Genomic DNA, 12,516 nt, shown 5'->3' with positions numbered 1-12,516 from the left:
ACGTTTTCCGAAGTGGTCTATATTTATTTCAACGTAGCCATACAAAACATCTACATTCCATAGAGAACTCAACAGTTAATTAGATTAAGGTACATTTTCTTTCATGAACCCATTAACCTACAGTAAATGTGTGTATGTTTGTTTTTGTGTGGGGGGGGAGTGAAGTGACCTTCACCCTGTAAGGGTCTCATTAGTGTGTGTGCGTGCGCGCGTGTGTGTGTATGTGTGTCTGCGTGTGTGTACAGGTCAGGCCTATAAAAACTATCAAGCTTCTTTGACTCCCGCTGACACATGAACACACAGTTATATCTAGTAAGTTCCATTACACACTTCACATTTGTGAAAATGCTGAATTAAGACTCAAGACACTTCTGACTCTCTCAAAAAGAGACACACAAACAGCCAATGCATTAACAATGTCTGCTATTTCAGTGCATGAGTGGCCAGTTCTCTTGGCATTCGAGTATATTTGGCTTGCAGTACTCGCATGCTTTTACAGGCATTACATAATGCACACACAAACTACATCAAGATGGGCTTTACCACCTTAAAGTCTAGGAATGCAGAAAAAAGTGAATAAAATAAACTTTTTCGGTCCATGTGACTCTGGATATGACCACTGAATCTGTGTTTTGGCTTACTACAATCTAAATATTCTTGCTTTCATTTGTGCCATTTTGTCAACATGCAGCTTATTTTACTTTTCATACTTCCAGAACTGTTTTCCTGAGCAAAAGTGCAGGTTATGAGCATGCTCGCAAGAAAAGTTGATGTGAAGTAGTTTTGCGAAGAATAAGGATTGTTATATTGCTGGGTGGACCAGGCCTAGTTAAAGGGATAGTTCACCCCAAAATAAATAATTCTGTCATCATTTACTCAGCAGTTCTGGGGCACTTTTGACTACCATTGTCATTTTTCCTACTATGGTTGTCAATGGTGGCCAAGAACTGTTTGGTTACAAGCATTCGTTAAAAGATCTTTCTCTGTATGCAGCCAAACAAGGACATTTATACAGGTGTGGAACAACTAGAGAGCGAGGAATTTTCATTTTTGTGTGAACTATCCCTTTAACATTTTCGTTGTCCCCACCAAAAAAAAGTAACATTATCTTTTATATATACTGGGAAATTTTTACATAAATGTTGCATTTTTATTAGTAAAATTGAACTTTTCTCAAGACTCTTCATATGTTATATACATCTATCTAGCTACATTCATAAATACACTGCTGCTAAATAACTGCATGCAATGCAAAACATCAGTAACTGGTCTGTAATTTAAAAATCTAACTATTGTAATTTTTTTACAATGTAACAAACAGAAATCAGCAATATTGCAATTTCAATACATTAAAGTTACATGTTTAAGTCTGCAAGGGATGAAAACAGCACAAAGTTAACATACTTAAGATTTTACGTGACAAGACAACGATAGCCCCAAAGGGCAAGCCACAATTCAACTGACCTGAAATGCTCTTATAATGACCCAGGGCCAAGGGGTCTATTCTTAATGTTAAACACTACATGCTATATGTGTACTGTATAATGCTATACCGTCTCAAAATAGATTTTTACTTCTACAAAAACTTTTTCAACAGAAACTAATTTATGCAACTTTAATGATCTCATATTCATTTCAAGAACATGTGCTTCTCTTGCAACACTGCTGGATCCTTTCATATTAAGCAGCGTATTCAATTAAACATGATTAATAGTGAATAGAGGAAACAACAGACAGCAGTGCAATAATAAAATATTTTGAAACAACAAAACATTTTCTGATTATCTACCGATACCAGCCTGATTAACAGCAACCTTTCAGAAGGTTCTAAATCACATACACAAAGGTCTCCTTCCTGAACGAGAGGGCAAAACACAAGGAGAGGAAGGGCTGGAGGGAGTGAGCAGAGGTCAAACACACCCATATGTGAACTGTGGGTCATCAGTAGACATGCAGCTTAAGTGCCCACTGACATCTCCTTCCCTTATGTTCTCTTCTGTCTTCTCCTTATACTGAAAGCGTGCCGGCGCTTGTTTCTCAGCGAGGTGAGACTCCATTAGCAGCATGGCAAGAGTCAACAAAACCGGTACAGTTGCGGAGGGACACCTGAATGAGTGTTTCCCACACAGTCATTTCCAGGAAACTTCACAGACAACACTTGCGAATCGGCACACACAAGCTGAATGCAAAACCTGCTTTGTCCTTCGTTGCCACATGTTTCCCAAATCACCGAATAGTTTTTTGACACTAAACTAAATTGCTGTGTTGACAGTTGACGGGTAACATGGTATGAGGGTGGTCGAGTTTTGCAAACCACATCAACCACTTCTGTTGTGCGTGCGTGTGTGAACGCACATGTGTTCTGTTGGTGTGTGGGCTTATGACAAACACTGAACAGCCACATTTCTTCCTTTCTCACACGTATATTTGGCGTTTGTGAAAGTCACGAGTATGTGATAGGTTTGGCTGGAGGACAAACATAAATCTAAATGAAAAACATACGGAGGGAATTAATGACTTGGGACAAGTGGGAAACGCTATGCGCTAAAGGTGGTCAGAGTGGTTTTAGCATGTTTTTAAACAGTTGCTAGGATATCCTCCAGTATTTTCTGGTCCTCTCAATGGAAGCAAGGGATTTTTTGCTGGGTTTATCTTTCGCCTGGTAAAAATAGTAAAAAAACATAAGTCAGATTGAATCGCAAAACTAATAGCTACACTCTTTTCCACAAGCCATACAGGTATCATGAACAAGCCCTGACCGAATCTGTGCTTCCAGATTTTTGCAGAATTGATATGTCTTTGTACACAAACACACACAGTTAATCAGCGCCGTACTCTTGTGTACTGTACACATGCACACCAGACATGACCAAACATGCAAAACTCCCTCCTTCATCAAAGTCAAATAAGGTCTGAAGTACACAAAATCAAAACACACCACTTACATCAGAATAAATATAGTCAAAACAATATGCACCTTGAGACACATTTCCATATGAGAATTCTAGACACACACAAATCTGGTAAACAGAACAGTTAGCATAAGAACAAGGAGCCAATGCTGTCAGAAAAAGCCGCAGACTCTTGGTTTGTCAGTTTTTCTGTCTTTTCGGTTTCCTGTGATTTTCTCCTCACTCCCAACATAGTCCCTTCATGCTTCAGCGTCCCTGGCGCAACTTCTCAGTATTTTTCTCCACGTGCTATCTCCTTGTTTGGCCTGTGTGTGAAACCTCTCTCCTCTCACGCACAGTTGCCCATGCCTAGTTTTTCACTCGGCCTTCTACACCAGCCGATCTTTTTCTCACACCAGTCAACGCTGATCTCCTGAGCCATTGAGAGAAATATTCACATCGTTGTTTTGTAGTTCACACGCTTAATCATAACCCTAAACACTTCCTTTGGAATTCCCTCAGAGAATGACAGAGAGAGAGAGAGAGAGAGAAAGAAAGAGACGACTACTCTAGTCCCTGTGAATCTTCTCTCAAATCGGTTTGTTTAGACAGAGGGCATGTTCATTCCAAACCATCCTTACGGGGTTTGAAGAACAACATTTATATTCTGGCTCGCACAATAGTTATGCAAGAGAGACGACTACTTTTATTCACTCTCAGAATATCTGTCATTCTATCGAGTCGTGTGTATGAATTAATCTCACCCAAGGCTACAAATGAATCCCATAGTGACCATCTGTGGTCACTTGCACGGCAGACACCCAAGACCTCCATTAAGCAGAACTTTAACACCGTGTCTAGTACACCGGACGCGACACGACAAAGACATTAGAACCCATTATAATTTTAGATTTTGTCCACACTGGATGCGGCGCGGCAAGCAGGTTGTCATGTCTTGTCGTGCCTGTCGCGTCCGGTGTACGATGTAAGGATAAATTGTAAGTCAAAGCTCAGGGCTGGCTAATGGGCTCGAGGGAATCAGTATGATGTCTTCACCAAAGTACAACCAGGGGCTTGACTATTAATCTTTACAAATGTTACTCGAGGACACATGGCAAAGTTTAGGAGTAACATCTGAATTGAGTGCAGAAGTGAATCACATTAATTAGCATGGTGTCTATGAAATACAGACAAAAACAAAACACATACTGTTTGCTTCTTGAATCTGTTTATGAAAAATATGTAAAAAATGTTCAAATCTTGTTTTACATTCTCGAAGAGCAATAAACACACGCACGCACGCACGCACGCACGCACGCACGCACACACACACACAATAATTTCATATTAATATGTGTCTACACATACTATATATTATATTACATATTATATGTACATATTATTTTTTCCTTTTTTAATTTTTTGTTCTACGTCTCTACTGTTTGTGTTTAAATTTACATTTATGCATTTGGCAGACGCTTTTATCCAAAGCGACTTACATTGCACTGTATTATACATTTAGTTTCTGACTATGTGTAATGCCCTGCGATCGAACCCATGACCTTGGCATTGCTAGTGCATGCTCTAATCACTGAGCCACAGGAAAGCTTAAATTTATCATTTGTAAAGCCCCCCCCCCCCATTTTTTAGATGCACTAAATAAAAAAAACAATAATTGAATTAAAAGCCAAACTATCTGTTTGTGTCTGTACATATTATGCAGACTGAAAGCGCACTTGTCACTAACCAAATTTTTCAATATCATATTATCATAAATAACCAGACTCTGTGTACAGAATGCTACCATGCTATCAGAAAAAGAAAGGACGACTGTATTTAGCTGCAGCATGTCCCTAACCAGAGTGAGCATGGTCTTAATGGAGGGGATTACGTTTATTGGAGTCAAAGATCAATCAGGATTCAAGTGGAGTTTTGGGAACTGTCTCGCTGACTCTTGCTAGGCGCTTTGAAGCATCACAATTTACAGTCATTACACAGCTCACACAGGTTCATTTTGAGACCAGGGTAATGCGTTATAGATCGTACAACAACACATAAAGCTTTGTTTAAAGAGAGGTTATCGGTACATAAACAGGAGGGGGGTAAAGATGGAGACATGAAGAGAGGAGACCAATCGACCTCTTCTATTGATGTCTGGCATTCAGCACTGAGTGGATGTCAAAACTACGCCTTTTTGCCTGTTTCATTTCTTCAGTGCAAGCCATCAGGAAAACAGACACATAGTTGTGACACGAGACCACAAAAGAGAAAATATGATCAATTGTTATTATTTTACATAACAGAAAAGCTCCAACGTCACAAAGTCACCTCACGGCCGACCCTTAACATGACATAATTATATGTATTGTGAGTTTTGCTTGCACAGCTTGAAAGCTTTCATCTACATAAGTGTTATTTAAAGACCTTTCCGAATGCACTGACATCACAAACACCATGCACTTTTCATTCTGAAGGTACAAAGGGAAAACACTGTTTTGCTCTTCTACAAACTGTAACGTCAACTGACGCCATTTCATTAACAGAAGACATAAATCCCTTTAAAGTTAAATAGAGCTAGTTATTTATTTATTTATTGATGCCTTTAAAGACACACCATCGGTCAGCATACAAACACACTCAAAATTAGAGTGTTTTTGATAAACAACAATATTGACAGTTTGTGACAGTAGCACCCATAGCCAATTAAACCTGGTTTTATTACAGTAGGCCTATGTGACATAACCATTTTTGTCTGATTGATTACCATATTTTGTACCACTGCCAAATAGTTATTTAGTTCTATATAATAATTATATGATATAGTTATATAATCACATGGTAAATGTGTGGTTACTACAGTGATACCACGGTCAATTTTCGTAAGGGAACACAAACATCTTCAGGATGTGTAAGTAGACCTGACACGACACAAACCACTCAAAATTTATAGCCTGCTTTGGTTAATTATTAATGTATTGAGACATCGCGTGCATGGAGTCCTACAGGCCCACTTTCTCTTACTCAATCCATAATGAGGTGTTGCCTCTTTAAATTCTAGTAAGGAGCAGTGGGGAACTCGAGACTTGATCAAATAATAATGAAAAAGAGATTTTCTACCCATAATCCTTCGACATAATCACTACTGTGATGGCTATCCAATGCGAGATTTGAAACACGATACGTACACAGGCCTTGTTGCCAGGAGCGCAACTACGCGGAAGAATTCAGATGAGATGGTGATTTTCTGTAAACATATGGACTCATGCTGGCATTAAACGCAACTCCGCAAGGGACAGGCTCTCGTGCGTTTTGTGCTCTCACACTGTAGCATACGCTTAAATTCGTGTTTAACGCGTTTTTAGTACAAAACAACAATCGGGACAACTTAAAAGTTGTTTCATTTAAACACCGCTATGAAACCAAACAGCAAACTTTCTTGTTTTCGGAGTTCAACTACTCAACTGCGTCCGAGATCTACTGAAAGAGTGTTTATGATCTATCGGGTGTCAGATGTTACCCTAAATTACTTCAACATGTAACACAAGCCGACTATCACGCCAAATAAAATCTTAAACACGCTCTCCAGACACACGCGAGCGCGATCTTCTTACCTCGTCCCATTTGATAAACTTACTCCCCTTTTTAAGATCTTCAGGGACCGACACCGGTTTCAGCTGTAAAGCGTGTACTCCCGGTTTCGCCCCGGCCATGACTGCCGAATCGACTGGTGGCGACGCCTCTGCTCTCGGCTTGAAGTCTCTGACCTTCAGTGGCCACCGGATCCTTTAATGAGACGGTCAGAAGCACCGGAGCCCGACCCGAAGCCTCGAGACCCGGCTGGCTCAACACACGCAAACCCGACTGTCACACATTCACGAGGGCAGTTAATGACTTTCGCGATTGTTTATTCGTTTAGTCTCTTATCGTGGACTTGAATTGATATGTTCCTTCCTGTTCTTCCATCCGCTCTATAATGATGAGATCCCAGCTCATGAGAAACTTCCAGTTGACTTTGGTCCCCGCTGCTGGAACTCACTCCTCTTTTCCTTCATGTTTTCTCTGAAATAAATGGGAGAGAGGGAGTGCGAGAAGGACAGGGCAGGAGAGAGAAAGAAGGAGGGAATAAGGAAGTGAAGAATAAATCGAACAGACGAGGGTGTGTTTTATTATTCTCTTTTTTCTTTGTATGTTTTCCATTCTTTGAGAAATGACAGGCAACGTCTTTCAAACTGATTTTGCATAATGTTGTAGCTTATTTAGGTTATAAAATAATTGAAGTTTCATCATATAAGGAATTTATTGTAGGCTATGCATCATTTTTATTGTAAGAGTGTACAAAATGGATCACCGGTTGAACCAAAGTTTTTTTTCTGAAAGGTTATATAAACGTCAACAAGAGTCAATTATAGGGATATTTAATGAATTTAAATAATTAGTAAAATGTTTTGTAATACATGTATTCAGATGGAATGGGTCTTTTTGACCCCGTCTTTGTGCTACATGCAGTGCTGGAATGTCCAGCTTGTCAGCACCCAGCAATACTGGCCCTGTTTCCCCTCATTCCTGAGCAGGTGTTCTCTTCCCAGATAGGCCAGGTTCCCGCCAGGGGCAGAAGGGTGGGCTAGCAGATATCCTAGGTGGGCATACACCCCAACCACACATATAGCCCATTGCATACCTATTTTCCTTTTTGCTAATAAGAATGTGTTTGGGGAAAATTATCGTTTTTGTTTATTTTTGTGAACTTCTGACAAAATTTCTTCGTTTTATTTGCCTTTATTTGCAGATAATGAACTGGAGAAAACATGTCAAAACAATAAAAAAGATGATCTGCGTTTTTAAAACTGAAACGTTGCAAAAAAAGGTTCATATTTAGTTTAAACAACACAAAACTAATGTTTGTACATGTATTAGAAAGAGTGAAAAATAATGTTTTATAAAATAACCCTGATCTTTGATTATCATGCTCTCAGTCTTTCATATTGCTGTTGGGTGCTTTGTCACTCTTGCAGGTTTACTTTTGTTGGAATTCAACAAACACGGCAATATACGAGTGCAATACATGCAGGATTTAATAGGTTAAAATCTAGGCCATATATTGCAAGCAAATAATAGCTTTAATAATAATAGTTTGTTAAAAATCAATATGATTTTACTGCACAATTAATTTTAAATGCTGTTTATAATAAACTCAAAGCAAGCGTGCAGTGTGCCTAAAATTCCTTTGCACAGTATTTTGCTTCCACCTGTAGCATGCTTCTCTGTGATAAACTAAAGCCGCTGTTGTTATTTATGTTTTTATTCTCATTGGGTTGGCAAGACAGATGTTTAGGTGCCCATGTCTAAGGCCAGCCCTGTTCCCAGATCTAAATATACAGCTTTCTCCTGGGGCAAAAAGAAAAGCACGAGGGTGGTAATGCAGTGAGTGACCCTTCGACAGTACACCTTGCAAATGTTCAGAACTTTTATTACTTTTTGGGACACACACGCACACACTTTCAATGTCAAGCCCAGCTGGGCCTCTCATTCTGTGCTCTGAATGTGTCTTACAGCTGTAACTGTGAAGAATGAGATTTGTGGACTCAGGAGGGCACATTGCTTTGGCAAGGCTAGAACAAAAGGGTGATGGAGAAAAATAACCACTGCAAGAGTGAGAAATGAGAATTTTAGGGCTAGGAGAGGAGAGACTGAAACTGAGATAACAGAGAGGTCTCTCTCCAAGTCACTCTAATCAGAGAGACTATTTCTGAACGAAAGCCAAGCAGTCACAAAGACACATTGTATTTCAGCACACAGACACATGTTAACATACACATACAACCTTTAAAAATAACACATTTGATTAAAATACGCTATTTAAAGATTTCATCTGAACTTTATAGACAGTTCTTTGGGTCTGTGTGTCTCCCTAGTTCTTTACCTAATGTGAAATCACTGACACAGTCAACAGCAGCAGCAAAGCCCAATCACATTTCTTTTTAGATAGCAGATTTTTTGCCAAAAGCTGAGCTCTGTAACCTCTTCAAAGGCTTCTTTGTTAAAACTACAGGCAGCACTAGCTCAAGGTCTTATTTGCAGGCCAACGATCCACTGTTGCCATCTAGTGGTGCTAGCTCATCATTACCTTAAAAGAACTAGGATTGATCAAACGAAAAAGAGTAGGCCTATATTATGTCAAGATACAGTATATCTCACATATATTAATAAAAAAAGGAACAGGGGATATTTATTATATTACATTATATTAATAAAATGTAATTGGCATGCAAACAAATATGATTTGACTTGGCCACAAATCAGTTCTCAATAGCCTTTGCAGAAGCTTTATAACTGCAGCTGTGTTATTAATGCTGTTTCCTGATCATTCCGTCAGTTTCTGTCAATGGCCACAGCTGTGCTCTAATCAAATTAATCTTTCATCCAAGGGCGCTTTTGTTTTTCTTCACTTCTCACAGCAGGCGTCCTTGCACTCCAGGTTCCTTTGTAGATATTTGTCACACTTACTGTTCTTATAAGTTACTGCTTATATAATACATTTTGAATTCACAAAATGCACCCTCCTGACAATGTTGTTTACGCTTCTGTCGCTTCAGCCAGGTGGCAGCAGTAGCAGAAAGTCCACTGACAGGAATGGCTTTGTTAATTCAAACCAAATACTTACTCTGAGTTTGGTTTGGAATTTCTTAATGTAGTGAAAATAATAAACATTTTATTCCACAAGGAAGCAGATTTTAAACACTAAAATAATCTGTAACCGGGCAAGGATCTGACAATTTATAGTGTTTTATCAATTGGATTGTATCCTTTGGTCCACCCCAAACTGAAACTTTGGTCATCATTTATTCACCCATATGTTGTTTAAAACCTGTATATGACTCTTCTGTGGAACACAAAAAGAAAAGTTTCAGTGGTTTTCAGTACAATGTATCTTTTTTTGTGTGCTGCAGAATAAAGTTATACAGGTTTGGAATGATGGTGAGTAAATGATGAAAGAATTTTAATTTCTAGGTGAACTATCCCTTATCCCCAAGTCTTAAGATATTAGTGCATGACAGTTCACACAATGATCAGGTCACAAATAAAATACATACATATATATATATGTAACCTTTGCACATCACCCATGAATCATAAAATGCTAATTATGGACCACAGTAGACCAAGAATACAAAAATACACATCTCCTCTACATTTAACATTTATATTTGCACATGTATCACTTGATAGCACACAATTCACATTATTTGCAGAACTGTAGGTCCCCAACAATGTCTTGACATGTTGAAATATTTGGACATGTGTAAGGTCCGACTGCATGAATGCATATAAGACTGTCCCAGTCTGCACATTGAGGTTAACAGACTGTAAGACCCAGACAGTATTTTGAATAATTTATTTTTCCTCATACCACTTGTAAAACATCACAACGCATGTTCTGAATTCTCTGTGGGCCCTGTAATCAAACCAAAGCATTCTGACAACTCTAAGTGTTCAATTCATTTAGTAGAGAACTGTGTTAGCAATGCAAACATCATTGGTCCTGTCCCAGAGATCGCACATAAACTTATAGCTTGAATGCACTTTAAGTAGCTTTGGATAAAGCTATCTGCAATCTGCCAAATACATAATTGTAAGCGATTGTTATTTTTGTAATCCAATAAACAATGGGAGGGTTTTACTTGTCATGACTAAATGTATTGACTAATAAAATAGTTTAGATAGTTAAGGTTTCTATATGTAACAGGCCTGGGGCCCGTTTCAATAAGGAGGTTCAACCAACACAGAGTTAAAATGTGAACTCTGAGCGAAACTTTGAGTTTTTGGTTTCAGAACAGCTGATTTGAGTTAGTTCTATGAACTCTGGGTAGACTTACCTTGATTTACTATAATCCCACCCTCTATGCGATTCGCCGTTCAAAGCCACGCCTCCTCCAAACACATGAATGTATTTCGTAAATCCACGTAACAAATTACAAACCATATCCATTAAATTCTTCTCGAAGCATGTACATACCTGTCCAAAAGAAAGAGAGCATCCATGGTATCGTCTTTCAGACCCCTTGCCTGCCGGAGCTGTCTCCGTCGTGTAAAAGCTGAACCGATGTTAATTCAAGTTTTTCCTCTTTCATGATCCAAACGTTTCTTCGTCACTGCTTTTTCAAAAACTGACTTTCATTTTGTAGATTTACTTGTCGGTTCCGCAGGAAAGTTTGATTGTTGCTGATTGTCCGCCATTCTCCTATTGACACAGCGGACGTGAGCGCTCTGATGACGAATGATGTCTGCGTGAACAGGGTGCGCAGTGTTTTGCAAAATACGTTGGCTGAAAATGTACACATGACCAGTCACAGCATTCGGCCAGAACGTTTTGATTGGGTGAACGTTTTTTGGTCCTACTCCTTTCACAGACGATATATAATTATAAAAATATTATTGGACCACTATACTTCTTGATTGCTACCAGGATGTAAAGAGATTTCCAGCCAACATGACAAAAAAATGTTTCTGGACAGGATCACCCACCCTGCCTTTAAGCGCTTGCACCACAACTAGGACAAGCCATGATCAATGGAGCTCCGATATTACGATTCACATGACAACAGCACCAAAAAAAGTAACATGGCTGCAGAAAGCACTTGAGAGCGAGGCACACTTTCTGCTCTGCATACAGTGGATTTACTAATGTGCTTTAATGTGTAAATGACTTAAGTTTAAATTGATAAAAAGATAAATGTACCAATAAACAAACAAATTAATCAGTAAATTAATGAATAAATGAACGAAATAAATAAAAATCTTCCATCTCTCACTCTTGTTAGTGTGTCAGAATCTCGTGTCAAAGTCAGTGTGATCATGGGTTTGAACCCTGTTCGGAGAAGTTTTGGGTAGGAATTGCTGCACGTCTAAATGAATTGTTTATTACCTTTATCACTGCATTTGTCTGTATTTATTAATTTCTTTATTCATGCACGTTATTAAGTCATTTCTTATCCTCCATAGAAAACTAACAATTGTGAGAACATGCAAGGGGAAAGAATGTGCTCTGATTTAATACATGGCCACGATGGCTGATGTTATTGATGTAAGGATGGATGAGATATATTTTGATATATCTAATTCACTGTGAAGAAAAATGGTACAGTTTTAATAAAAATGCACAGGGAAATGAGAAAGTCCCACTCGGGTCCTAAATTCCTCTCCTGAAATCAAAGAACATCCATATGAATGAATGCAGCCTCTTCACATACAGGATCCTCTATAAAAGCACATATGACATTTTAGTCACTGAGATGGTCTCTGTGTGATGAAAATGTGTGCCATGAATGACTGTATTAATGAATGAATGAATGAATGAGGTACACCAATTAAAAAGGGGGAGGAGATCGAAAGAAACTCTGGGTTTACCAAAGAAAACCTGCTCCCGACCAGGTTAGGTTCACAGAATAAGTTACTACGGATACTGACTCTGAGAGTATGTTACCTCTCTTTTAGAAACGGGTTTGAGTTACCCCACTTTCTCGGTTTTGACATACCTCACATTCTGAAATGGAAAACCTAGAGTTTCCCTCATTTCAGAGTTAATATACTCAAGAGTTTTCACTAAACCTTCTTTCTGAAACGGCCC

At 38.8% G+C, this 12,516-nt stretch overlaps 1 protein-coding gene across 1 annotated transcript in view; it reads right to left on the bottom strand.

Moving 5' to 3' along the window:
* plcb3 (phospholipase C, beta 3 (phosphatidylinositol-specific)) overlaps positions 1-6,952 on the bottom strand; it is a 52,872-nt gene extending 45,920 nt beyond the window's left edge. The window contains exon 1 of the mRNA XM_057330146.1: positions 6,503-6,952. Coding sequence (XP_057186129.1) covers positions 6,503-6,601 — 99 coding nt within the window. The 5' untranslated portion in view covers positions 6,602-6,952. The remainder of the gene's footprint in view (positions 1-6,502) is intronic.
* Positions 6,953-12,516: the final 5,564 nt, after the last annotated feature.

This window comes from Triplophysa rosa, linkage group LG1, assembly GCF_024868665.1.
Source record: "Triplophysa rosa linkage group LG1, Trosa_1v2, whole genome shotgun sequence".
In the NCBI taxonomy this organism is placed as follows: Eukaryota; Metazoa; Chordata; class Actinopteri; order Cypriniformes; family Nemacheilidae; genus Triplophysa; species Triplophysa rosa.
Note: the sequence above shows the minus strand (reverse complement) of the source record. Positions and strands in the feature narration are given on the sequence as shown.